The sequence below is a fragment of the Rhododendron vialii genome, chromosome 6a (genome assembly GCF_030253575.1).
Source record: "Rhododendron vialii isolate Sample 1 chromosome 6a, ASM3025357v1".
NCBI classification, from domain to species: domain Eukaryota; kingdom Viridiplantae; phylum Streptophyta; class Magnoliopsida; order Ericales; family Ericaceae; genus Rhododendron; species Rhododendron vialii.
Window position 1 is genome coordinate 1,919,407 of NC_080562.1, and position 12,130 is coordinate 1,931,536.

The window sequence follows — 12,130 nt, forward strand, 5'->3', positions numbered from 1 at the left end:
AATTAGTAAAAAAAAATGACAAGAAAAAACTTGATTTGAGCAGTTTTTATTTGAACCGTTCAGTAAAAAATTGTTTGAAATTATTCGGATCAAGCCCTTCCTGGTCATTTTTTTTTGCTGATTTCTCACGGGTACCCTTAAAATCACGTTCTGATCACATTAAGCGGCTCAGACTATCAAAATTTGATCGAAAACTATGAGATGTTTTTTTAGGTGTTTTTTTGGGTATATTCGGAACCGCCCCATATCAACCTCCGGAGTAATAGAGTGAAGATTTCAATTTCCTGGCGGGCCATTTTTGGCTTCGATTTTCCAATTGAACCCCTGGGTGGGAGAGGCTGTAGTGTAATAATGGGGGTAGTTCAGTCTTTTCGCCTCTTTTGTGGTGGGACCTTGGTACTGTTTTGCCAATTTTCAAATTACTAAATTGGGTTTTCTGACTTTTCCAATATTCCAATTGTGGACTCCTGCTCGACGTGTACGACTCTCCTTCCCATTCCCTCTCCCCCCCCCCAGCTCTGCTAACAGCAAAGACAAACGCGTTTAGTCCCATTTCGGGTTCCGAAAAAATTTAGAAAAATATCCATAAAATTTTTAATATTATTTTATGGGGCCCTGTAAAAAATCAGCTCCAGTAAATATCGGTAAGTATTACTTTTTGATTCGTAAGGACGAGACTGATGGATATTTTTCTAAATTTTTTTGAGATTCAAAATGGGACCAAACGCCGTTTGTCTTTGCGTGATTCTCTGCGAATTGTCTCTGCTGTTAAAATCCCCCCCTCTCCCTCTCCACTTCGGCCCCGTTCGGCTAAAAAAGCCATTGGCTTTCCCTCCAAAAATAAACCAAACAAACTCACATAAAAACAAAAATAAGCCAATAAGCCACTTTTTTCGTTTTTATTCAAAAAATATTGGATTTCGATCAAAATTTTATACTTTTTAGATTCCTCTCGTCATGAAGATGCAATAATCCCCAAAAAAATGAGGATAAGCCAAGTGATACGAAAAAAATTTGAATAAGGACAAAAAATAAGCCACTTTGGCTTATTTGTCCGAACACCCCCTTCGTCTGTTTTAGACGAAGACGAAGAGCAAGGCGACGAATAGCGACTCACCGGCGGCGTTGGAACTTCCATCTAGATCTCGCACTTGCCCTTGCCCTTGCGGAGGCGACTGGTGCAGATTAATAGCAAAGATTTGTGTCCTTTTTTGGGTATGTATTCTATCCTTTTGTTCAAGGGTTTTCTTGGAACATGGAGGAGGAGAGAGAGAGAGGCATGTCGGCCTAGAGAGAGAGAGAGAGAGAGAGAGAGAGAGAGGTCGATCTGCCAGAATTCGACGCAGGCGAGGGAGGCAGCAACTCACGACGTCCTACGCATGGGCAAAGAAAACTTCAAAAAGATAGTCTGTTCCTACTCATGCTCATGCCGGTGGCTAAACTCCCGATCTCCAGATCCCCTTGCATCTCCTGGTCTCACGTCGTTTCTCGAGTCACCTGTTCTCTTCTCCAATATATATGGTTAGTTAGGTTTTCTTTCAGTTCTTTGATTTTGAATCTTCAGTTGTTCCTGAAATTCAGTAGGTTTTGTTTCTAATTCAAATCGGATGTTGGGATTCTATTTAGGGCTTTGTTTGGGTGCTTTCCAAATCACTTCTCCTTTTCCTAATTGTATTCTCTATCGATTAGTGGAAAAACTTACCCTTTTGATTTATTTTCTTTGGTTTATATCCTGTATTTTTTTATTTTTTTTTGGGAGGGGGGGTTGCGTTTTGCTTCTTTCCTTCGTTCGTCTTTGTGGATCGTGTGGTTTTTGAGCAATTTTTTAGACTTTATCCTTGAGTACCACCTTTCATTCTTGGATTGGAGAAACTTTCTCCATGGTCAACCAAATCGGAAATCTCTGTCGACCACAATGGTTGAATTTGAAATCCTCTGGCCATTACAGCCTTTTTGGGCTTACGACATAAGTAAATTTGTCTTCCAAATGAAAAGGTTGATGGATTGAAACTGACCTCAAACCTCCATTGAAGGTCTTAGCTTCATATCTTGGAGATCGGCTTGCTAGATTTATGTTGACCTCAGACAAATGCCTTTCAAAATAGAAAGCTCGATGAAAAAGGTACACACTTATTGCCTCCACAAATTGCACATGCGTGTCAGTTATCTCAATCTCTACGCATGTGAAATTATAAACGACTTAACTGATCATTGTGCTTTCAGCATTTGAGAGGTGATGAATGATTTACAACCTAATGCTTATTAATATCTACAATACTTAAAGAGAGGTAAAATTGGTAAATCAACTTATATCTAAGAATGGGTTTACTACTGAAGGCCTCCTAAAAATAAAATGAGAAATTTGTTAGCTATCCTGGTTACTAACCCTTGTAGGAAACCTTCAAACTGCATTTGAAGTCTTCTTTTCAAGTGATAGCAACATATACGTTTTCTGTGCGCTTATCTTCAAATTTTCGGTTGTTTTTCCCCCTTGTGGATCTTTATCCCATTTACTTTGTTGTAGACTGTGCAAGAAATGGTGATATTTTCAACCAGTGTGCTGAGTATTAAGTGGACGATAAAAGGGAAGCCTAACTAAATCCTTATTTGCTGGTATAGGAGGAGACTTGATTATTAAAGTTGCTTCTCAGTTTACTCTGAACCAGATCAGTTGACAAGTGATTTAGCACAAGCAGTTTTGGGATTTATCAGCTTCATCAGCAATTGCTCGGGCTTATTTCTGGATGTCACGCTGTCTTTTCGCTACGACCGAGTCTGGGAAAGATGTATCCGACTTTGTTAAGGACATTACTAGATGGTTTTCAGCACCAAAAGAGAAATTAAAGATTTATCCAAACCCTACTGGTGATCGAACGAAGGTGAATTTTTTCTTTACAAGCTCTCTTTCTCTGGTTATTCATTTATTTAATTCCCTTTACTTTGTTGTGGATTGTTTAAACTACATTTCCCCCCCTCCTTGTTGGGCAATAAGTTGCTCAATGAAGTCACTGATAGTAAATTGCCTTCAATTTTCCTTCTTAGAAGGATTTAGCTGTTTGTAATATGAAGTTCTAAAGTGCATAAAATTTCTTTCTGTTGGGTGATTGTTTCAGAACTAAAATGGCAAAAGGTTTGATATGGGCAACAACAGAGGATTTGGCAAGGCCTTCTTTCTCTTTATCGCCAACTATTGTGGAGTCTTAACTCCCCTGATTTTCTGCTAAAATTGGCAGCATGACAGGCAAAAAAAGCAGAGGTTAGTGCGATCGTCATGCTGGCTTCTGAGGAGATCCCTCCATAACACCCAAGATCTCTTTGATGCCGCAGATTACCCCCTCTCTCGTTAAGAAAAGGCGCAATCCCCAAATACATCCACTGAGTTGAGTTCCTCATCGTCTCGTAGTTTCTCTTTCTGCAACAGTGTGCATGATCATGGTGATGCTTTGTTAAGTTAGTTTGTGGTTCACAAGTGCAGCAAGGTCATGAATAATCAGGATATAACTTTGACAAAATTCTGATCAATTAATGTATATCTGGATCATTGTGTAAAATTAGTTGAGGTTACTATTTTTGTAGAGCTATGTAAAACAATGAATCTAAAAGATTTAGGAAACCTTTATTAAAAACCTATGTTGTCAAGTTTCGACAAAAGAAGATAGAATACAGGGTGGCTTAAATCTTAATTTTGTTACATGCCCCATAACAATTTGTTACCTACACATGTACTCCCTCCCTCCGTATTTGTTAGTCCGTTTCGGGGATTCCAACTTTTTTTTGAAAACATCATGATTGCTTTGGATAATTTTATCTTTCCAATTTTACCCTTCAACCAATAAAGAAAATTTCCTTTTGAATTTGGCGCCTGACTCCTAAAACATGCTGCCAAAAATTTAGATTTCAGAAAGTGGGGAACAACTCAAATCAATTTGAAATTTCATTCTCCACCCACAATTTATTTAAAACCATTTCAAAGAGTAAAAATTACACAATTTATTCTTTGACTTTTAAACCTGGACAAACATTGACGGACGGAGAAAAGTACGTTTGTGGACGGGACCACCAAACATGGACGAAGGGAGTACTTTTTTGCAAACCAGCTGCGTAGGCCCATCTTGGCGAAGACTTCTTGTTGATTTGGAAGTTGACATTGCAAATCAAGTACCATTGTAGGAGTAGCTTAACTTTGAAGACATATCAATTGTCCATTTGTAAGTTTTTCGCTGCATATGGCCGAAACATATTTGGCATTTGTTTTGTTAATTGGTAGCTGGAAATGCATCAAATGCACTGATTAATCTTATTTGAGAGTGGAGCTGGACCTTTTCCATCTTGGCCTTTTTTGATTTGCAAAGGAATTTATAATACGACTGTTGAGTTTGATCACAGTCCGTGTGGTTTTGCGTGTGGGCGGAGTATGTATATGTTTACATACAATTTATGCCTTGGTTGTATGGTGTATACTGTATAGTTTTAGTGGCGTGGTTTATAGCTATAGTGACGTGCACTACTACAATAATAGATATGCGTCACACTAAGAAGAATCACAAAGATCACGGTTTTCAGTGAAAGCGTGATAAAAAGTAGTGCTTAAATTTTTTATCTCAGTTTAAGTCCAAAACTGAGATAAAAAGTGAGTTTTAGCGCGAAATAAAAGATCTCGCTCTTGTGGCGAGATAAAAAAAATACAACCTCACCTTTGAGGCGTGATAAAAGATTTTAGGGCAAAAAAAAATGAGATAAAAGATCTCGCTCTTGTGGCGAGATAAAAGAGAAAAGATCTCACTCTTGTGGCGTGATAAAAAAGAGAAAAGACCTCACCCATGTAGCGTGATAAAAGATTTTAGGGCGGAAAAGAATGAAATAAATGATCACACTCTTGCGGCGAGATAAAAGAGAAATGACCTCACCCTTGTAGCGTGATAAAAAAATTTTAGCTCGGAAAAAGGTGAGATAAATGATCACACTCTTACGGTGAGATAAAAAGCCTACCTATTTAGGCTCGCAATCTGAATTTTCACGTAGGCGGGCTGATACGCATTTAGGTAGACTTTGAAAGTTATGTGAGAAAAACGATGTCGTTTAAGAACTTTGAAAAGTTCGTTTTTTTTTTTTTTACAAAAGGTAAGAAGATAAGCCCTAATTGCACTCATCCCAAAAAATCTTTACGTTTCATCTTTATCTTCACGTCCAAAAAGATATAGAGAGAGAAGGCAAATTCAACAACTGGGTTCCACCAGTGCCCAGTTGTTTCTTCGATGACGGGCGAACTGTTCCACTAGTGCCCGATTTTTACGTGGGCGAGCCGTGATCTTTATGATTTATTGTAGTAGTGAAATTTAGTTATTTCGGATGTCTTCCAAGTATACGTTTGACACATTAGGTAAAAAAGCAATTATATTATTATGGCTTAGCCTTATTTGAAAAGGATTAAAATCCAATTGAGAAGCCACCATTGAAATTGAAATTCAATATAAATACAAAATCTATGTGAAATGGTTAGTTTATAATAAATAAAAAAATCTAAAGTTTCTCTATAATGTTACAATCTGCAGGTTGTGATAATTTTCATAAAAATACAAAGCTTATACTATAACAAAAAACAATATTGTCTACTAAATTTATTAGCTAAAACTAAAATTTTTGCCCCAAGAAAATCTTTTGGTGACCAATAACTAATTTTGATTAACAAAAGATTTGTTGTCATATTTTTAAAAAAATTTAAATAATGTTTATATATGCATTTTTATATATTTTAATATCATGTTAATTGCATTTCAAAAAATTCAGCAAATTTTAAGGGGAAAAAAAAGTTTTCTCACTTTAGGAAGTAAGTATAAATATTTTTGTTTTCCTAATGTAACAGAAGTTCTTGGCTAGCTTAGTGGTAAGGGCTTAGGAAATCAACTAAGGGTGCGTGGGTTCGAAACTTGGCAATGACAAGAAAAGATGGTCTAGTAGATACAAAGAACAGATCACACGCAATGATTTTCCATCTCAGTTTATGGTGGTGCGATCATTTTGAACTTTCAATCACGGTTATAGACCGTGATCTAAAGTGACATATAATCACACCCAGAAAGAGAAATGATCTTGCCTAAAAGAAACAATCACGGCTTATAACCGTGATAAAAGAGAAACGATCACGCCTTTTGGCCGTGATTGTTTCTCTCTTTCAATCACGGTTTATAACTGTGATAAAAGAGAGTGACTTACAATCACACCCAGATCCATCACGGTAGCAAGAGTGTGATAGAAAACTTACAATCACGGCCAATAGCTGTGATCTTTATGGTTTATTGTAGTAGTGGTGATTTATAGTCTTAGTGGCGTTATGAATATTGCCTTTGTGGTGTTATCTATGCCTTAGTGGCGTGTATTTTGGCCGAGGTGCCGATACAGTTAGATTTGCAAATGAGTAATGGCCCCGAGGTGCCGATACAGTTAGATTTGCAAATGAGTAATGGCCCGAGGTGCCTATATTTGATTAATTTGTGAATGAATAAGTGCCCGAGGTGCCTATAGTTGTAATACCGATATCGTCGGATTTGCAAGTGAATGAGGGTTCGGGGAGCCCAATTTGTAATTCATTACGTGGATAGATGATTGTGACAATTTGATGGCTTTTCTGTGGAATTTATATTTGGCTGGCTAGTTACTAGTGAGGCCCGAGGTGCTTATGTTTAGTCGAGGGGTGGGAATTTCGGCATGAGGTGCCACGATATTCAATTATTGGTAGTGTAAATGTTGGCATGAATGGATTGGAATTTGGCTGTGCCGTCATAAGTAGCATGTATGAAATTGAATTTTAGTCTAAGTGGCGTGACCTCAGTGGCGTAAAGAATATTGCCTTAGTGGTGTAAAAAATATTGCCTTAACGGCAAATGTTGCCTTAGTGGCGGTGTGATTATTGTGTTGATGGCATTTTAACAAGGTGTCTGTACTCTCATAAATTCCAGGAGAATTCAGCCCGAGTGCCAATGCATGCCAGACCAAGTTGCAGGGATTAGTGATGAGTTTTGAGGAACGAGGATCAGAGATATATAACGTTAGGTGCTTATGAGTTTGGATATGCTTAACTATCACTAAGCATTGTGTTGTACACACATAATATGTGCTTGATGGAAGAGTTATAAATTCTGGTAGAGTGGCGTTGCTATTTGAATTCCAAAGTGAATGGAATATTTGAGAGGTTACGGCCAATCGTAACACCTACGAGGTACAAAATAATAGTGTTGGCCATCAAGACACTAGTTGCATAGGAAGCAATATATATTGTTGAGCTTATAATATATATTATTGAGCTTGTAGTGCGATTTGGTTGTTTTTATCTGAGGGGGGTAAGGCTTCCTAAAATATGGTTGCGAACGTAAAGCATACGATTGTAAGTATTGTGCAGATAAATTTCGGGGACGAAATTTCTGAAGGAGGAGATATTGTAATACCCCACCATTTATTTGAAATAAATAACAAGGCTTAATATTTTAAATGATAGGAAGACAAATTATTGGGCTTCGTGTAATAGTCCACGTGATTTCGTTGGGGTGAGCATTCACTACTAAGAACGGATAAGGGAGCAAAAGTAGTAGAAGTAAAATCAGAATTGGATGTTTAATGAATACATGTGTCATGCAACAAACCACTTGGGGGGAAGAGTCACTCTGGGTGTAAAAGAAAAAAGATCAAAAGAGAAAAAGGGAAAGGGGAAAATGAAGCGGCTGGAAAGAGAGAGAGAGCCAGGGGCAGTGGTTCCTTAGTCTACGGTGGTGGGTTTTTTTTGACATAAAAAAAAAACTACATAGATAGATAAAGAGTTATTACAAGAGTTTAAAGATAATAAATACAGTCCCAATTACTAAAGGTTATCAGAACTAAAGCTAGATAAGAGAGAAGCAACAAGCATAAAGGATAGACAACTTCCAAAACAAAAAGATTCACTTTGAGTAAACTATCCGTTATCGAAGGGATAAGATGTGTTAACTTCAGAATGAATCCTGGAAGAGGTCACAAATCTTGCCAAAAGGAAAGCTTGATGAACTCTGGAGCGCTCACATTAAGATATATTGCAAATATGGACTTCTTGAGTGAAAAAACACAAGTCAAAAAACAGAGGGGCTGCGAAAGCTGGGAATTCCTTAAAGCTTCTCAACTGCTGGAAAAGATAATAGTCGTTAGTGTGGATGTTTATATGCAACATATGGTTATCAATGGCCCAACTCACAGCTGCCATGAGAGAAATGATAGAGGCACAATCCCTGTGAGAATTGGAGCTCTTGAAAGAGGAGCCCACAATCATAGAGTTAAACATAAATATTAGACCCATACCTGGGCTTTTTTGCCTTTTTGGTCCCCAAAGTATTAGCAAGTTGCTAATTTGGTCCCCAATGTATGAATTTAGCCAATTTATTCCCCAACGTTTAAAATGTGTGCCAAAATGGTCCTCCTCCCTAACGGTGTTTGCATCTTCCCTCAAAAGGGGGGGCATGAATGGTATTTCACTCACTTTACACGTAACTTATGCCTAGTTTGGCATTATAAGCCAAACGGCTTATTTTTTTAGACAAAAAAATTGCATTTGTCAGTTTTTCGTCTATTTTTTGGGAATATTGCTTCTTCGTAACGAGAATAATCTAAAAAGTAAAAAATTACGATCGAAATCTATTTTTTTAATAAAGAAGAAAAAATTGGCTTATCGGCTTTTTATTGTTTTTATTAAAAAAAGATTGGATTTGATTGTAATTTTTTTTACTTTTCAAATTCCTCTTGTCATGAAGAAGCAATAATCCTCAAAAATTTGACGAAAAACTAACAAATTTGATTTTTTTTTAACAAAGACAAAATAAATAAGTCGACAAAAAAATCCTGGGTAAACAAAATATATATATATATATATATATATATATATATATATATATATATATCTCTCTCTCTCTCTCTCTCTCTGTTTTCTTTTGAGTGTTACAATCTATATAAGAGGTGGGGGGTGACATTTGGCGAAAAAAAGCTCTCCATGAGAAGGAAACGTGTGCATGGGTGAAATACCATTCATGCCCCCCTTTTGACGGAAGAGGCAAACGCCGTTGGGGAGGAGGACCATTTTGGCGCACATTTTAAACGTTGGGGACCAAATTGGCTAATTCATACATTAAGGACCAAATTGGCAACTCGCTAATATTTTGGGGACCAAAGAGGCAAAAAAGCCCCCATACCTGTTTTCTTGAGCTGCACATTAAAAGAATTGGCACAGAAAATATCTAAGACTGATTTATCCTTAGAGCATAGACATGGATTTGCATGAAAAGTAAAGGGTGCAATATTAGAAGCCTCATCAGTACTACTGTAATCAAGTTGACAAGAAATTTGCTGAGATGATCCTAGAGTTTGGAGAGTTTGGACTTTCCCAGAGTCTCTCCTAAGATCGATGTAAAATCTGAGTGGTTTGAAGAGAGAAAAGGCTTTGGTAATGGAGTGGTTTAATTGTTTAGCATGACTGATAACTTGCATGGGGGAAGAGGCTTTGGAATCAAAGACAGACTTGTTCCTAGCAAGCCAAATACACCATAAAATAGAAGAAATACATGAGAAGAATTTGTGATTATCCATGGCCATGACATGCCCTACATTTTGCAACCATCCTAGCCAAAAGGGAAGGGAGAGACTAGGAGTTTCAGAAATACAGATCCCTAGCTCAGCTTCAAACCAAATAGGCCTTACAAACTCGCATTCAAGAAAGAGATGGATTAGGCTCTCAGAGGATTGCTTACATAGGTGACATAGGGATGGACCTTGCCATCCTCGACTGACTAAGAGATCCCCCACAAACAAGCATTCATGACTTAATTGCCATAAAAAGAAATGGATTTTTATGGGGGATTGGCAAGGACTAAATTAAGTTCCATGTAAAGCTTGGCCAAGAAGAATGGATATAGGAATGGGGGGTAGATGATGAGGAATGGAGTTTTAGAGATAGTAGAAGGGAGTAAGCTGAATTTACATTAAAGTCTCCATTTTTGAAGTAATCCCAAATGAACCTGTCATCAAAACCAAACTGAGAGAGAGGAATGGTCATGATAAGAGATGAGATTCCAGAAGGAAAGAGTGAAGAAATAAGATTCTTATTCCATTTTTTATTATTTGGCATGAAAAGCTTATCAACAGTGGCATGCCTAAAAGGAAGAAAAGATCTGAGAGGTGCATCATCAGAGAAACAGGAGATCAGTTTAGTGGGAAAAGGAGATGGGAGCCAAAAATCATTCCATATAGAAATTTTATCCTCAGAGCCAACCTGCCATTTAATACCCTTGATAAGAACATCTCTACCGTGAATGATGCTCTTCCAGGCTCAAGAGTTTGAACTTAACAACTTAACTTCTAGGAAAGGAATGGAATGACAGAATTTTGATAGGAAAAAGGATGAGAAGAGAGCTGGGATTATCCAAGATTCTCCAACCCTGTTTGGCTAGTAGGGCTTGGTTAAAAAGCTGCAAGTCTTTAATACCCAATCCCCCTTCAGATTTTGTAAAACAAAGAGAATCCCAATTCTTCCAATGGAATGATTTCTTGTTGGCTTCTCCTGACCAAAGAAAGTTTGAAAAGATGGAGGAAATTTTCCTAGTGACGTAGGATGGGAATTTGAGACATCACATGTGATAAACAAGCAAAGAAGTAAGGATGTGTTTGATTAAGGAAAGTCTCCCGACTTTATTAAGGAGCAATGAAACCCAACCTTGGCATCTGTCATTAATTTTAGAGATGATATCCTGGAATATCTCTCTCTTTTTAGAAACTAGATCCAAGCTTATCCCAAGATACTTCCCAAAGAAAGGAGAAAAGGGGATGTTGAAAGTAGAGGATATGGAGGAATAAAGGGATGGATGAGAGTTTGAGCTGATGAAGATGCAAGATTTGTGGAAGTTTATAAGCTGGCCTGAGAGCTGACAATAAGATTCCAAGATGGAATGAACAGAAGAGACACCAGACTCAGTAACTTTGAGAAAGAGAAAACTATCATCAGCAAACAAGAGGTGAGTGATTGAGGGGCCAAGTCTTGAAACTTTAATCCCTTCAATCAAACCATGATCCTTTGCTGAGCTTATCATAGAAGACAAGATGTCGACACAGAGGACAAAAAGATAGGGTGATAATGGATCACCTTGATGAAGGCCTTGAGAAGGATGAAAAAAAGGAGTGTAAGACCCATTAACAAGAACTGAGTAGGAGACAGTAGAGACACACTGCATGATTAAATGGACCCATTTTTGTAGGAAACCATAGAGATGTAGGACTTGTTCCAAAAAATCCCAGCGGATACGATCAAAAGCTTTACTCATATCCAACTTGATAGAAGCATAGCAATCAGAACCTACCTTTTCATTCCGAACAAAATGAGTGAGTTCCTGGGCAATAGAAGTGTTATCAGAAATAACATGACTAGGGATAAAACCATTTTAGAATGGAGACACTAAAGAGCTAATGACCATTTTGATTCTGTTTGCTAAGACCTTAGAGATGAGTTTGTAAATGACATTGCACAGACTAATAGGTCTAAAGTGGTCAACGTAAACCGGGTTGCCATTTTTTGGAATGAGAGCAATGAAAATTTTGTTAACTTCTCTAAGTAATCTCCCAGAGTTGAGGAAAGAGAGGACAGCTGAAGTGATTTGAAAGAGGGTGAACATTACCCTCCCTCTTATTGGTTGAAATTGTGTGGATTCCACCACAAAGTGATGTCATGCTTACCATGCAATACACTTTTTGATAAGTATGATATCACTTTATGGTGGGATTCACACCATTTCAACCAATATGAAAAATGATAATGTTCACACTCTTAAAAAATAGAAATTCAATGCTAGAGAATGCTAGATGTCTTCTTGGATGGTCATAACTTTGGGTAGCTTCTCCATTTGTTGATCTATGATGGTGTCGCTATCGGTTTCAGTTTGCCTAGAATATAGGTGGTCAATGATTGCAAATTAATGTGACCATAGCAGATTACATCAAGCATATTTTTTGGCTAAGTTTGCGGCATCTTCCAGGATCCATTCAAAAGTGGACACTTCTTATCCTTTTGACACCGGATGAGATATCAATCGTTTCTTTTGCTTCGGAAGATTGTACCTTTTGATATGCT

At 37.6% G+C, this 12,130-nt stretch overlaps 1 protein-coding gene and 1 long non-coding RNA gene across 4 annotated transcripts; one reads left to right on the top strand and one right to left on the bottom strand.

Annotated features, from left to right (window-relative positions):
* Positions 1 to 1,068: 1,068 nt before the first annotated feature.
* Positions 1,069 to 3,702, top strand: LOC131330203 (uncharacterized). Of its 3 annotated transcripts, none has more exons than XR_009201010.1 (3): positions 1,069 to 1,521; positions 2,525 to 2,879; positions 3,234 to 3,702. It is a non-coding gene; the product is annotated as an uncharacterized LOC131330203 (long non-coding RNA). The 3 variants fall into 3 exon arrangements; XR_009201011.1 differs by having other exon boundaries at positions 2,620 to 2,879; XR_009201012.1 differs by lacking the exon at positions 3,234 to 3,702 and adding an exon at positions 3,114 to 3,165.
* A 4,086-nt stretch (positions 3,703 to 7,788) lies between these two features.
* LOC131330199 (uncharacterized) lies at positions 7,789 to 9,917 on the bottom strand. The gene is made up of 2 exons (XM_058363693.1): positions 9,207 to 9,917; positions 7,789 to 8,322 (listed from the first exon to the last, which is right to left on the bottom strand). The coding sequence occupies exons 1-2, from the start codon at positions 9,604 to 9,606 to the stop codon at positions 8,051 to 8,053; spliced, it is 672 nt and encodes a 223-aa protein (XP_058219676.1). The 5' UTR covers positions 9,607 to 9,917; the 3' UTR covers positions 7,789 to 8,050.
* Positions 9,918 to 12,130: the final 2,213 nt, after the last annotated feature.

Bases quoted from the DNA above. Each gene is read 5' to 3' on its own strand.
- LOC131330199 (XM_058363693.1), bottom strand. From the start codon at position 9,606: ATGGCCATGGATAATCACAAATTCTTCTCATGTATTTCTTCTATTTTA. The intron at 8,323-9,206 runs GTATGGGGGCTT...AAAAAAGCCCAG, and splicing joins TGTGCAGCTCAAGAAAACAG to GTATGGGTCTAATATTTATG.